This window comes from Heterocephalus glaber, unplaced genomic scaffold (genome assembly GCF_053883595.1).
Source record: "Heterocephalus glaber isolate CG9 unplaced genomic scaffold, H.glaber_assembly_v1.0 deba00001141, whole genome shotgun sequence".
NCBI lineage: Eukaryota > Metazoa > Chordata > Mammalia > Rodentia > Bathyergidae > Heterocephalus > Heterocephalus glaber.
In genome coordinates this window covers 1,074,216-1,086,402 of record NW_028258201.1, presented here as the reverse complement: position 1 = coordinate 1,086,402, position 12,187 = coordinate 1,074,216, and the positions used below count along the sequence as shown (strand labels likewise).

General features: G+C 61.9%; 1 protein-coding gene across 6 annotated transcripts; it reads left to right on the top strand.

Moving 5' to 3' along the window:
• Positions 1 to 345: 345 nt before the first annotated feature.
• Vars1 (valyl-tRNA synthetase 1) lies at positions 346 to 12,072 on the top strand. Of its 6 annotated transcripts, none has more exons than XM_004846959.4 (30): positions 346 to 614; positions 781 to 1,198; positions 2,473 to 2,607; positions 2,695 to 2,833; positions 2,962 to 3,086; positions 3,168 to 3,252; positions 3,352 to 3,452; positions 3,549 to 3,676; positions 5,855 to 6,019; positions 6,205 to 6,286; positions 6,740 to 6,859; positions 6,939 to 7,047; positions 7,127 to 7,221; positions 7,479 to 7,569; positions 7,770 to 7,894; positions 7,973 to 8,076; positions 8,155 to 8,313; positions 8,399 to 8,489; positions 8,575 to 8,680; positions 8,772 to 8,842; positions 8,934 to 9,059; positions 9,268 to 9,372; positions 9,453 to 9,521; positions 9,588 to 9,666; positions 9,787 to 9,914; positions 10,196 to 10,351; positions 10,454 to 10,660; positions 10,736 to 10,847; positions 10,939 to 11,264; positions 11,933 to 12,072. In XM_004846959.4, the coding sequence occupies exons 2-30, from the start codon at positions 812 to 814 to the stop codon at positions 11,999 to 12,001; spliced, it is 3,795 nt and encodes a 1,264-aa protein (XP_004847016.2). In that variant the 5' UTR covers positions 346 to 614; positions 781 to 811; the 3' UTR covers positions 12,002 to 12,072. The 6 variants fall into 6 exon arrangements, with proteins under 6 accessions (XP_004847016.2, XP_087066439.1, XP_087066437.1 ...); XM_087210313.1 differs by having other exon boundaries at positions 366 to 578; positions 781 to 879; XM_087210311.1 differs by having other exon boundaries at positions 366 to 578; positions 781 to 1,314.
• Positions 12,073 to 12,187: the final 115 nt, after the last annotated feature.

Genomic DNA, 12,187 nt, shown 5'->3' with positions numbered 1-12,187 from the left:
GGAGACATGAAAATGCCTCTGGTTTTGAGACAGGATCTCACTATGTAGTCCAGGCTGGCCTTGAACTCGACCGAGATCCTCCTGCCTCAGCTTCCCAGGTGCTGGGATTACAGGTGTGCGCCGCCACACTGGCTTGAAAACGCCAGATTTCCGTGCATCGGCCGAATCACATTCCCCAGTGTGCAAGAAAACACAAACGAGGCACGAAAGTGGTGTGGAGGATTTAGTAACTCCTTCCCTCAGCACCAGGGAGGTCCTCACAGATCCTCGGCCGCCACCTCGCGGCCGCGCTGGGCCGCGCGCCCTCCAGCCAGTCCCCACCCACCCCCGCGCCCCGCCGAGGACCCCGGGGTGCCCGCGGCGCGCCTGAGCGGAGCGCCAGGTCCCCGCGTCCTACGGGCCGGCTCGAGGGAGGGGCTCGGCCGCCCAGCCAGGACTCGCGGCCGGAAGCGCTCGCTGTCACAAAGGGGAGCACGTGGGCGCCGGCTGCCGGGTGGCGGTCGCCGGGAGCCAGGGTCGCCCGGAGCCCCCCGCCGTCCCGCGCGAGCCGACAGCTCCGCCGGCCGCCACCGGAGTGGGTACAGGCTGAGCAGTCCCGGCCGGCCCGCGCTCCAGTACGGCCCACGCCAGCCCCGCGATCCCCGGCCCTCTGCCCCGTCCGGTGCCCCCGCGTCCGGCCCAGGAGCTCGGCTTCCGAGGCGCGGCCTGGCCTGTGCGGCGGAGCCCGACGAGGGTCCCGGACTCCGCGCTCCCTCAGCTCCCTTCCCGTCTCCTCCCCAGGTGTCTGCACCCGCGCGGACCCCGCAGAGCCATGTCCATCCTGTACGTCTCCCCGCACCCGGACGCCTTCCCCAGCCTCCGAGCCCTCATCGCGGCTCGGTACGGGGAGGCTGGGGACGGGCCTGGCTGGGGCGGCGCGCAGCCCCGCATCTGTCTTCAGCCGCCCCCGGCCAGCCGGACGCCCTTCCCGCCACCCCGCCTGCCGGCCTTGGAGCAGGGGCCCGGGGGGCTCTGGGTGTGGGGGGCCACAGCTGTGGCCCAGCTGCTGTGGCCGGCGGGCCTGGGGGGCCCTGGGGGCAGCCGAGCAGCTGTGCTCGTGCAGCAGTGGGTGAGCTATGCCGACACGGAGCTCATACCGGCGGCCTGTGGGGCCACGCTGCCGGCCCTGGGACTCCGGAGCCCGGCCCAGGACCCCCAGGTGAGTGGGAGGGGGGAAACAGGAAATGGAGAGGGAAACCAGGATTGGAGCGGATCGGGAGACCCCACAGCCTATCAGATGGAGGGCACGACTGGTCAAGTCCCAGGTTGTCACTGGTATGGTAACTTTGGGCACTTTTTAAAAAAATTCTCTTGAGCTTTGGTCTTCCTACGACTATGAAATTGCAGGCTGACGTAATACATGCCTCACAGATGTAATGAGATTAAAAGGTGTGCAGAGCATGTAATCCGGTGGAGCATTTGTTTTTTTGGGGTTTTTTTTGGTACCGGGGATCGAATTCGGGTCCTTGTGCTTGTGCAGCAGGGGGTGAAACCATTGAGCTAAATCCGTTTTAAAGACTAAGTAAAGGAGTAAAAGTTTGGCAAGTCTGAAACCGATGAAGATAGAAGTTACTTTGAGGTGTTCTTTTTCTTTCTTTTTTTTGAGACAGGGTCTTGGTGTGTAGTTCAGGATGGCCTCGAACACACATCGAGCCTCCTGCCTCAGCCTCCCAAGTGCTGAGATTATAGGCTTACACCACTATGCCCACTGTAGAGATTACTTTGAATGCAGGAAAAGACTGAGTGAGAGGGAGATTACAGGTGCTGCGACCAGGTAGACAAGTGGAATGGGGAGAAAGGGAAGTGAAGAAGAGAGAGCCCTGATGCCAGACCATCCCTGAACATCCTTCCAGAGGGAGCTGTCCCTGGGGCTCCTCAACACCTGCAGAGTAGTGAGAGTGTGTGCGTACTGAGCTTCTCCAGGGAACACATGAATGAATATGTGTCACCCTACCCAAAATAGTCCCCTCTTTCTTAGAAATCCTGTAACCCAGGCCTGCTTATTTTCTCTATTGGGGTTAAGAAAAAAAAAGCAGTGCATTGTATATTTGTTTATTGCTTGTTTGTGCTTGTTGAGGACTTGGCAGTTCCTACCTTGCCTCAGCGAATCGTTACTCTCAACGTTCCTGCTCAGTGTGTTTCGTCTGATACATGAAGTCACGTCCAGTAGGGACGGGTTAGATGTGTGTTATGCACATGTACACACTCACAAGCACATAGATTCCCACATATATTAGGTGTTGGGGACGGAACTCAGGGCTAAGCAGGGGCTCTGGCAGCGAGCAGGCCTCCCCCGCCCGCCGGGAAGACCACTTGAGTGAAGAAGGAACTGGCCTGCAGGTGGGGTCTGTAGGAGTGGACAGAGGCCAGATGGATAGGTTGGGAGGGCGCAAGTGGGCCACTGTGATCTCACGCCCTTTTCCTTCCGGCCAGGCTGCCCTGGGAGCCCTGGGGAAGGCCCTGCAGCCCCTGGAGGAGTGGCTGAGGCTGCACACCTACCTGGCGGGGGATGCGCCCTCCCTGGCCGACCTGGCTGCCGTGACAGCCCTGCTGCTGCCTTTCCGATACGTGAGTTCCGAGCGTCCCGGGCCTGGGGAGGGTCCACGGCGCTTCCCTCGGGCAGGGTGCTGAGGCTGCTCTTTTCTTCCCTCCCAGGTGCTGGAGCCCTCTGCCCGCCAGATCTGGGGGAATGTGACTCGCTGGTTTCGCACGTGTGTCCAGCAGCCAGAGTTCCGGGCGGTGCTGGGAGAAGTGGCTCTGCTCTCGGGGACTCGGTCCTCCTCTCAGCAGCCAGGTAGGCAGGCCTGGGGTTGGCCGGGGCGGCCCTGGCGGATTGGGGAAGACAGCACTCTGCCAACCGGAAGGGCCCTTCTGAAACAAGCTGCCCCTGTGTGGAGTGTGAATTTTTATTCCTCTTTTCAGCCCCCGAGGTCCCTGCACCTCCAAAGACAGCTGCTCAGCTCAAGAAGGAAGCAAAAAAACGGGAGAAGCTGGAGAAATTCCAGCAGAAGCAGAGGATCCTGCAGCAGCAGCCAGCACCAGGGGAGGTGAGGGCCGGAGGCTGGGCCGGACTAGGCTGGGGGCCACGGTGGGTGCCTGATGCCTGGGCCTGTACCTTCTCTGAGCAGAAGAAACCAAAAGCCGAGAAGAAGGAGAAGCGCGATCTTGGAGTCATTACCTATGACATCCCCATCCCGCCTGGGGAGAAGAAAGGTAGGAGGGGCCGGGGAGCGTCAGCCCCTTCTGCTGCGCGCTAGCCCCGTCCCTGACCTCCCCGGTGCCCGGCCGCGCTGAGCCCCCCTGTGTCCCCAGACGTGAGTGGTGCCATGCCCGACTCCTACAGCCCGCGGTACGTGGAGGCTGCCTGGTATCCGTGGTGGGAGCGGCAGGGCTTTTTCAAGCCAGAGTACGGGGTGAGCGTGTGCTGCCTGGGGTGTGGGTGGAGCCGAAGGCCCTGGCCTGGGCCCCAGCGGGGTGACTGAGCCTTAGCACATCTGTCCTCTCGCTAGCGCCCCAGCGTGTCCGCGCCAAATCCGCGGGGCGTCTTCATGCTCTGCATCCCGCCCCCCAACGTGACCGGCTCGCTGCACCTGGGCCACGCGCTCACCAACGCCATCCAGGACTCCCTGACCCGATGGTGAGCTTCGGCCCCTTGTCTCGGTCCTGCTCTGCCCCTAGCGGTGCTGTATTTCTCTCATTGGGGCCTTCAGCCGCCTCACCTAGTCCGGTGACTTACTTCATCATGTACCGCACTCACGGGCTCCTTCCTCTTCCTTTTCTTCTAATAAAAATAACTTTAGTTTGGTTTAGTTTCGTTTTGTTATTTTGAAGCTATGTGGTTCAGGCTGGCCTTGAACTCACTATATAGCCCAGGCTGGCTTGGAACTCACAGCGATCCTCCTGCCTCAGCCTCCTGAGTGCTGGGACTGACGGACTGCGCCACCATGCTTGGCTCTTTTTTGTTTTTTTCTTTTAAATCGCTGTGCCAGTACATGTAGGTACCCAAATGTAGAGAGGGGATAATTTTTCCATAGGTGAGTTTTTCTTTTCCATTTTTTAATAGAAAGGGCTCACATCACGCATGTCATTCTATAGCTTTTTTTCCTTGCCTATCAGTTTCTCCTGGAGGTCTTTCCTTGTCCTTACCCATAAAATGATTTTGTTCTTTTTGATTGAGCCACAGTATTCCACTCTATGGATGTACCATAGTGGAATCACATTTTTTATGTTTTGTTTTGTTTTTTTGGTACTGGGGATTGAACTCGGGTCCTTGCACTTTCGAGGCTGGCAGTGGAACCACTGAGCTAGATCCCCGGCTCGGAATTGCTTTTTAAATTAATGGTCATTCCTAATTTTCCTCTGATGGAAGCCTGTCACATGTGCCGTACGTCCTTGCTCAGGCGTGTGTAGAAAGTTTCTTTTGTGCAGCTACCAAGAAGTAACCTTGGTGGGCTGCCACGGTTCGCCCATGTGAGACTTGAGGAAGCTGCTTGAGTCCCTTATGAATCGAATGAGGGGCTGTTTATTTCCCCACCCTTGCCAACCCTGGGCTTCCTCGGTCTGTGTTTTGCCAGTCTAATACCTCTCTTATTTTCCACCCACTGTGGTAGCAGTGTCTCTTTCCATGTCTCAGCCAGTCGGGTTTCCCCATTTGTGAATTATCTGTACCTTTCTGTGGCCCGTTTTTCTGTTGATTTATTTACTTATTTTGTGGTGTAGGGGATTGAACCCAGGGCCTGTCCATCAAGCAGTAGCCTTTTTTATATATTTTTTCTTTTTTATGTTCTTTGAGACAAAGTCTTGCTAAGTTGCTAAGTGGACCAGACTGGGCTCGAATTTGTGATCCTCCTGTTTCAGTCTCCCAGAGTGCTGGGATTACAGGTATGCACCAACACGCCTAGCTGTTTTCTTTTTTGTTTTCTTTTGGTACCAGGGATCAAACTCGGGTCCTTGCGCTTTCAAGGCAGGTGGTGGAACCACTGAGCTAAATCCCCGGCCCTAGCTGTTTTCTTTTTTAATTGGCTTATTGAAGATTTTTTTTACCTGCTGTGGGTATTGACTATTTAGTTAGTTAGTTAGTTAGTTAGTTTTGGTTCTCAGAATTGAACTCAGGACCCTGCCCTTACCACTGAGTCACACGCCCCACTTGGTTGTCTTATTTATATTTTAAACGCATTCTTTTATCATGGGGTTGCTTATTTGCTGAGTTGCCCTGCTCCTGTTGTTGCAAATGTTTCTCCTTTCCTGGTTGTGTGTTTCTTTGGCAGTGCTGAGGATGAGCCCAGGGCCTCCCACGTTTAGGTAAACACTGGCCTGGCACCAGCCTGTGAATGCAGTCCTGCTTTCTTAGGGTGATTTCTTTACTGTGGTCGAACTTCTGCGTGTGAATGTGAGCTAGTAGGGAGGTTTTCTCCAGACAGTGACTTGTCCCAAAGTGGGACGCCTTTCTGGACAGTTTCTTCTTGGCCTCCCGACAGCGTGTGTGACCTTTCACAAATGCTCATTTTGTTTGCATCTGTTTGCTGGCACTGTTTCGTTGCCCTCGTCTGTGACTTTGTTCTTAGGCATTTCTTATTTTAACCTTCATAACTTTCTCATGCCTTTCACTGTCTAGTTGGGCGAAAGCCTCCTCTTTCCTTTTCCAGTTTGCCTGGCTCTTCTCCTGGCTCCCTTCCCTGTGGCTTTCCGGTCGGGAGGCTTCCAGCTCCACCCCCTTTCTTTGCTGAGCATCCGATGACTGCCTGCCTGGCAGCCCCTGCTTCTTCCAGTGCTGGACACTGGCCTGGCTCACCCTCGCTCTCCTGCCCTCCCCCAGGCACCGCATGCGCGGCGAGACCACCTTGTGGAACCCAGGCTGTGACCATGCAGGCATCGCCACCCAGGTGGTGGTGGAGAAGAAGCTATGGCGGGAGCGGGGCCTGAGCCGGCACCAGCTGGGGCGTGAGGCCTTCCTGCAGGAGGTCTGGAAGTGGAAGGAGGAGTGAGTAGGCAGCGACCTCGCGGGCGCCTGCAGCAGGCACGGTGGCCTCCTTTCCTGTCCCCTGTGCAGGAACGACCTCCCCTAACCCTGGCTGCGGGGCGGTCAGTTTCAGAGGTATGCGTGATCCCCATGGTGCCCCATTGGCCACTCGATGTGCTCCAGCCCCGGCCTGTCTGTCCTTGCAGGAAGGGTGACCGGATTTACCACCAGCTGAAGAAGCTTGGCAGCTCCCTGGACTGGGAGCGAGCCTGTTTCACCATGGACCCTGTGCGTAGGACGGGGTCTCTGGGCTGGGGTGGGAATGGGAGGCTCCCCAGGTCGGGGCTCAGCAGAGGAGCCCTGTTTCGACCTTCCCTTAGGAGGTGACCCCTCTCCTAGGACACCCTGAAGGCTTAGCTGCAAATGCCACTTCCTACCCCAGTTGTAGCCCTTCACATCCTCTGTCCTCAGTCACCCCAAGGCTCCACATTTCTCCGTGATTAGGCCTCCCCCTCCCATGGCACCTGAGCTCCCAGGATGCCTTGCACCAGCACGTGACCCCGGCTCCTCACCATCCCAGCATCACACAGGCTTGTCACCTGCACTTCTCCCTCAGAGCAGCCCCGTGTGCATCTGGGGGACTGGCAGGACAGGCCTCCCTGGACCTTGCCGCCTTGCGCGTCTGCCTCAGCCTCCAGGCTCCCAAGCCCAGCTCTCTGACTTGTCCCTGCTCCACCCTAGAAACTGTCAGCAGCCGTAACGGAGGCTTTTGTCCGTCTTCATGAGGAAGGCGTCATCTACCGCAGCACGCGCCTGGTCAACTGGTCCTGCACCCTCAACTCCGCCATCTCCGACATCGAGGTGCACTGCCCCCCCCCCCTGTCTCAGTCTGTCCCCAGCCCTTGCTCCAGAGCTAGCTCTCTAAATACCCCTCCTGCAGGTGGATAAGAAGGAGTTGACGGGTCGCACCCTTCTCTCTGTGCCTGGCTACAAGGAGAAGGTGGAGTTTGGGGTCCTTGTGTCCTTTGCTTATAAGGTCCAGGGCTCAGGTAGGAGCCTGGGGCACCAGGTCTCTGGGCTGGGTGGGGCAGGGCCAGGCCTGAGCCCCTGAGGCCTCTGTTACCCCAGACAGTGACGAAGAGGTGGTGGTGGCGACAACCCGGATTGAGACCATGCTGGGAGACGTGGCAGTGGCTGTGCACCCAGAAGATCCCAGATACCGGGTAGGGCGGCCAGGGCCCCAGCTGGAAGGATTGCCGGCCAGCCCGGAAGGCTCTCACAGCCATGGGTGCGAGTGGGCTGGGGACTGAGCCCCCAGGGAGCTGCCAGACGCTGCTGGCCTTTCGACTCGCTCCTCTCCCAGCCCTGCAGGTGGCACTCTCAGGCCTGGGAGTAGGGTGGGGTGTGGGCGCTCAGGGCCCCGGCGGGGAGCCACCGGGCCGGCCTGCTGTGTGCTCCTGACCTCTCCGTCTGTCCCAAGCACCTGAAGGGAAAGAGCGTGATCCACCCGTTCCTGTCTCGGAGCCTCCCCATTGTCTTTGACGATTTTGTGGACATGGAGTTTGGCACAGGTGAGCGGGGAGCTGCTCTGGGGGCGAGGAAGAGACCGGAAGCACAAAGCACATGTCGGCTGCCCACCTGTCTCAGAAAGAGCCGGTTCTCAGGAGGCTGGGGCTGGGTTGGTCAGGGCACATCCTTCAGCCTGGGCTGAGCGTGGGAAGGTGCTCCGGGGTCCCCGGCACCCCAGCACTCCGTGTGCCCGCCCACCCAGGCGCCGTCAAGATCACCCCTGCGCACGACCAGAACGACTTCGAGCTGGGGCAGCGGCACCGGCTGGAGGCCGTCAGCATCATGGACTCCCGTGGCGCCCTCGTCGGCGTGCCCCCTCCCTTCCTGGTGAGGCTGCCGGCTGTGGGGCGCGGGGAGCCGGGCTAGGGCCACCGGCATTGCCGTGACGAGGGCTCTCCCACCCAGGGCCTGCCCCGGTTTGAGGCCAGGAAGGCGGTGCTGGCGGCCCTGAAGGAGCGAGGCCTGTTCCGGGGCGTGCAGGACAACCCCATGGTGGTGCCGCTCTGCAGGTGAGGTTGGGGGACCCCGGGGCCGGGGGGAGCTCCTCAGGGTACTGATGCCTGGCCTCCTGCCCACTCGCACCCCAGCCGCTCCAAGGACGTGGTGGAGCCTCTGCTGAGGCCGCAGTGGTACGTGCGCTGTAGGGAGATGGCCCGGGCTGCCAGCGCGGCCGTGACCCGGGGTGAGCTCCGCATCCTGCCCGAGGCCCATCAGCGGACGTGGCATTCCTGGATGGACAATATCCGGTGCGCGGGGCGTGGGGCCCTCTGGATGGGGCACTGCGGGCCCTGGCAGGGGCTCTGACGCCCTCCCTCCCGCCCACGCCTGCAGAGACTGGTGCATTTCCCGGCAGCTGTGGTGGGGCCATCGCATCCCCGCCTACTTCGTCACCGTCCATGACCCGGCAGTGCCCCCCGGGGAGGTGAGGAGGGGCCCGGGCTGGACCCCGGGGCGGCCGGGCCCTTGGCAGGGGCCCCGTGGGGACTCAGTGCACCTGTGCCGGGCAGGACCCCGACGGCCGCTACTGGGTGAGCGGGCGCAGCAAGGCCGAGGCCCGGGAGAAGGCCGCCCGGGAGTTCGCAGTGTCGCCGGACAAGATTGCCCTGGAGCAAGGCAAGGCTGGGCGGGGCCGGGTGGCCGGGAGGGCAGAGCCGGGCCCTGAGCGCACTTCGCCCCATCGTCACCTCTGCCTCCGGCCCCCCAGATGAGGACGTGTTGGACACCTGGTTCTCCTCCGGCCTCTTCCCCTTCTCCATCCTCGGCTGGCCCAGCCAGGTGTGTGCCCGGGCCCAGGTGGGCTGTGGCGGGGCCCTCAGGGCCGCCGGGCTCCCCTTTACGCCCCGCCCTGGCCCCGCCCTGTCCCCAGTCAGAAGACCTGAGCGTGTTCTACCCGGGGACCTTGCTGGAGACCGGCCATGACATCCTGTTCTTCTGGGTGGCCCGGATGGTCATGCTGGGCCTGAAGCTCACTGGCAGGCTGCCCTTCCGAGAGGTGCGAGGGCGGCAGACCCGCCAGGCCCCGAGAGCTCTGGGTGGCTCCTGTGCTCCCCTCACAGGGCACCGAGGGCTTCTGATTCACAGAAGGGCGCCAAGCAGGCAGCGGGGATGCGTGGTGGGGCCTGAGCTCCACAGCGGGCCCGACCTGGGGCCCGTGGAGGGGGGGCTCGGGCCCAGTGGCCTTCCTGCCACCTGCCCTACAGGTCTACCTCCACGCCATCGTGAGGGATGCGCACGGCCGGAAGATGAGCAAGTCCCTGGGGAATGTCATCGACCCCCTGGATGTTGTCCATGGCGTCTCCCTGCAGGTAGGCTGGGCGGCGAGCCAGCTGGGGACAGCGGTGGTGCTGCGGCCACGACCACCTGACTGCCCCACTCCCACCCTCAGGGCCTCCACGACCAGTTGCTGAACAGCAACCTGGACCCCAGCGAGGTGGAGAAGGCTAAAGAAGGACAGGTATGAGGGGCGGGGCCTGGGGGCCGGGCGAGGGGCAGGGCTGACGAGGATGCCCCCCTCCTGTAGAAGGCTGACTTCCCTGCTGGGATCCCTGAGTGTGGCACGGACGCCCTCCGCTTTGGCCTCTGTGCCTACACCTCGCAAGGTGGGTCCCCCTAAGCCCCTGTCCGCCGCCTCCCCCTTGAGGCTTGCCTCTGTGCTCGGCCCTGGCCTTCCTGCGGCCCCGGCAGGGGATGGGGAAGATTCACGTGTCCCCTGCTTCTAGGTCGGGACATCAACCTGGACGTGAACCGGATCCTGGGTTATCGACACTTCTGCAACAAGCTCTGGAACGCCACCAAGTTTGCCCTCCGAGGCCTTGGGGAGGGCTTTGTGCCCTCACCTACCCCCACGGTGAGGGCCTGGTGGGCAGCAAGGCAGCCAGATCGCATGCAGGCTGCACTCTGGCCCTACAGGCATCCAGCACAGTCCCTGTTGTGCCAGAACTGCAGCCGGGGCTCAGGAGCCCTTCCCCGTCCCGAGGGACCTCCCTGCAGCTCAGGCACACAGTTACCCACACCAGGGTCCTTCTTCGCCAGGGTGGCTGGTGACCTGTCCCTGCTCCCACCCCCGGGCCCTGGGCTCCCTCCCCCGGCGGGCGAAGGCCTTGCTGGCTGATCTCCCTTCTCCCCCAGCCTGGAGGCCAGGAGAGCCTGCTGGACCGCTGGATCCTCAGCAGGCTGACAGAGGCCGTGAGGCTCAGCAATGAGGGCTTCCGGGCCTACGATTTCCCAGCCATCACCACGGCCCAGTACAGCTTCTGGCTGTACGAGCTCTGTGACGTCTACTTGGTGAGGAGAAGCCAAGGGGGGCAAGGCACAGGTGGAGCTGACCTCTTGGCCCTGGGGTGCCGCCTTCCCGAGCCCCACACTCAGCCTGGTGCCCCTCTCCAGGAGTGCCTGAAACCCATCCTGAGTGGGGTGGACCTGGTGGCCGCCCAGTGTGCCCGCCAGACGCTGTACACCTGCCTGGACGTCGGCCTGCGGCTGCTCTCGCCCTTCATGCCCTTCGTGACAGAGGAGCTGTTCCAGAGGCTGCCCCGGCGGACCCCGCAGGCCCCTGCCAGCCTCTGCGTCACCCCCTACCCGGAGCCCGCAGAGGTAGGGCCTGGTCTGGAGTGGGCTCTGCGGGGGCTCTGTCCTCCTGGGCTCCCTCACGCCCTCTCCGTCCCACAGTGCTCCTGGAAGGACCCCGAGGCGGAAGCCGCCCTTGAGCTGGCGCTGAGCATCACTCGAGCCGTGCGCTCCCTGCGTGCCGACTACAACCTCACCCGGACCCGGCCTGACTGTGAGCCTCAGCCCGCTCTGGGAACTGGTGTCTGGCCTGGCTGCCTGGTCTCCTGTGTCTGGGGCCAGGCCTCACCGCATCCCCCCTGCAGGTTTCCTGGAAGTGGCTGACGAGGCCACAGGCACCCTGGCGTTGGCGGTGTCTGGCCACGTGCAGGCACTGGCCAGTGCAGGTGTGGTGACCATCTTGGCCCTGGGGGCCCCTGCACCCCAGGGCTGTGCTGTGGCCCTGGCGTCTGACCGCTGCTCCATCCACCTGCAGCTGCAGGGCCTGGTGGACCCAGCCCGGGAGCTGGGCAAGCTGCAGGCCAAGCAGGCTGAGGTGCGGCGCCAGGCCCAGCGTCTGCGGGAGCGCCGCTCCGCCGTGGGCTACTCGGGCAAGGTGCCCCTTGAGGTCCAGGAGACGGACGGAGCCAAGGTGAGCACCGTGAGGAGGCATCCTGCCGCCACCCCTCAGACCAGCCCTGAGGCTGCTGGCCCGGAAGTGTGCGGGGAGCCCACCGCCCACACCCCGAGCAGTGCCGTGCAGTCCCCTCCCTGTGCCCAGGCGCAGGAGGTCACAGCCGGCTGGAGACAGGCAGACCTAGAGCCAGGCACCCTCCCCGGCAGTCCCTGTGCCCACCCAGCTGCCCGGGACTTGGAACCATGTGCAGGCTGCAGCCTGGGGCAGCGCCTCCTGCCGCTTCCCTGGTGCCGAAGCAGTTCGCCTTGTTTGACACCCGTGCCTCCTGTAGTAGACCGTGCTAGCATTCCCATTTTCCGTTTTACCTGACTCACCCGACAGCTGACAGCCTGTGCCCACCTGCTCGGCGGTGGGGGTGCCAGGCAGCGTGCGGTTTGCTTTGATCACTCAAGACAGGTAGGGCCGGGCATTTACCTAGTGCAAGGTCCTGAGTTCGATCCCCAGTACCAAAAAAAAAAAAGAGAGATGGGGGAGACCCTGCAGCAGGGGCATGGTGAGAGGACAGAAAGGTGGGCAGGGTGACACTCCCATCCCTGGGCCTCGCGATCTTGGATTCTCTGCTTTCTGGGTGTTTGGGTCTCCTCAGAACTGGGTCCTTACCCTACCCCCGTATTCCACCCCAGCTCAGGCAGACAGAGGCAGAGCTCAGGAAGGTGGAGGAGGCCATTGTGCTGTTCCAGAAGATGCTGTGATGCCCAGCTCCAGTCCTCCTGCCCCCAGTGTCCGCCTGAGGGACAGCAGCAATAAAATACTTCACCACAAACTCGTCTGTCTGTGCAGTGGTGGGGTGGGAAGGGTGCAGGGGCCTGGGCTCCTGAATCCTCGAGGCTGTTTGAGCCAGAGCAGGGCTGCAGGCCGAGGCCAGCCCTGGGCGCTGG

What these genes read in the sequence shown, in the direction of transcription:
- Vars1 (XM_004846959.4), top strand. Translation starts at nt 812, where the DNA reads ATGTCCATCCTGTACGTCTCCCCGCACCCGGACGCCTTCCCCAGCCTC. An exon ending in TTATAAGGTCCAGGGCTCAG is followed by an intron (nt 7,048 to 7,126) that starts GTAGGAGCCTGG and finishes CTGTTACCCCAG; the next exon opens with ACAGTGACGAAGAGGTGGTG. An exon ending in AGAAGGCTAAAGAAGGACAG is followed by an intron (nt 9,522 to 9,587) that starts GTATGAGGGGCG and finishes CCCCTCCTGTAG; the next exon opens with AAGGCTGACTTCCCTGCTGG.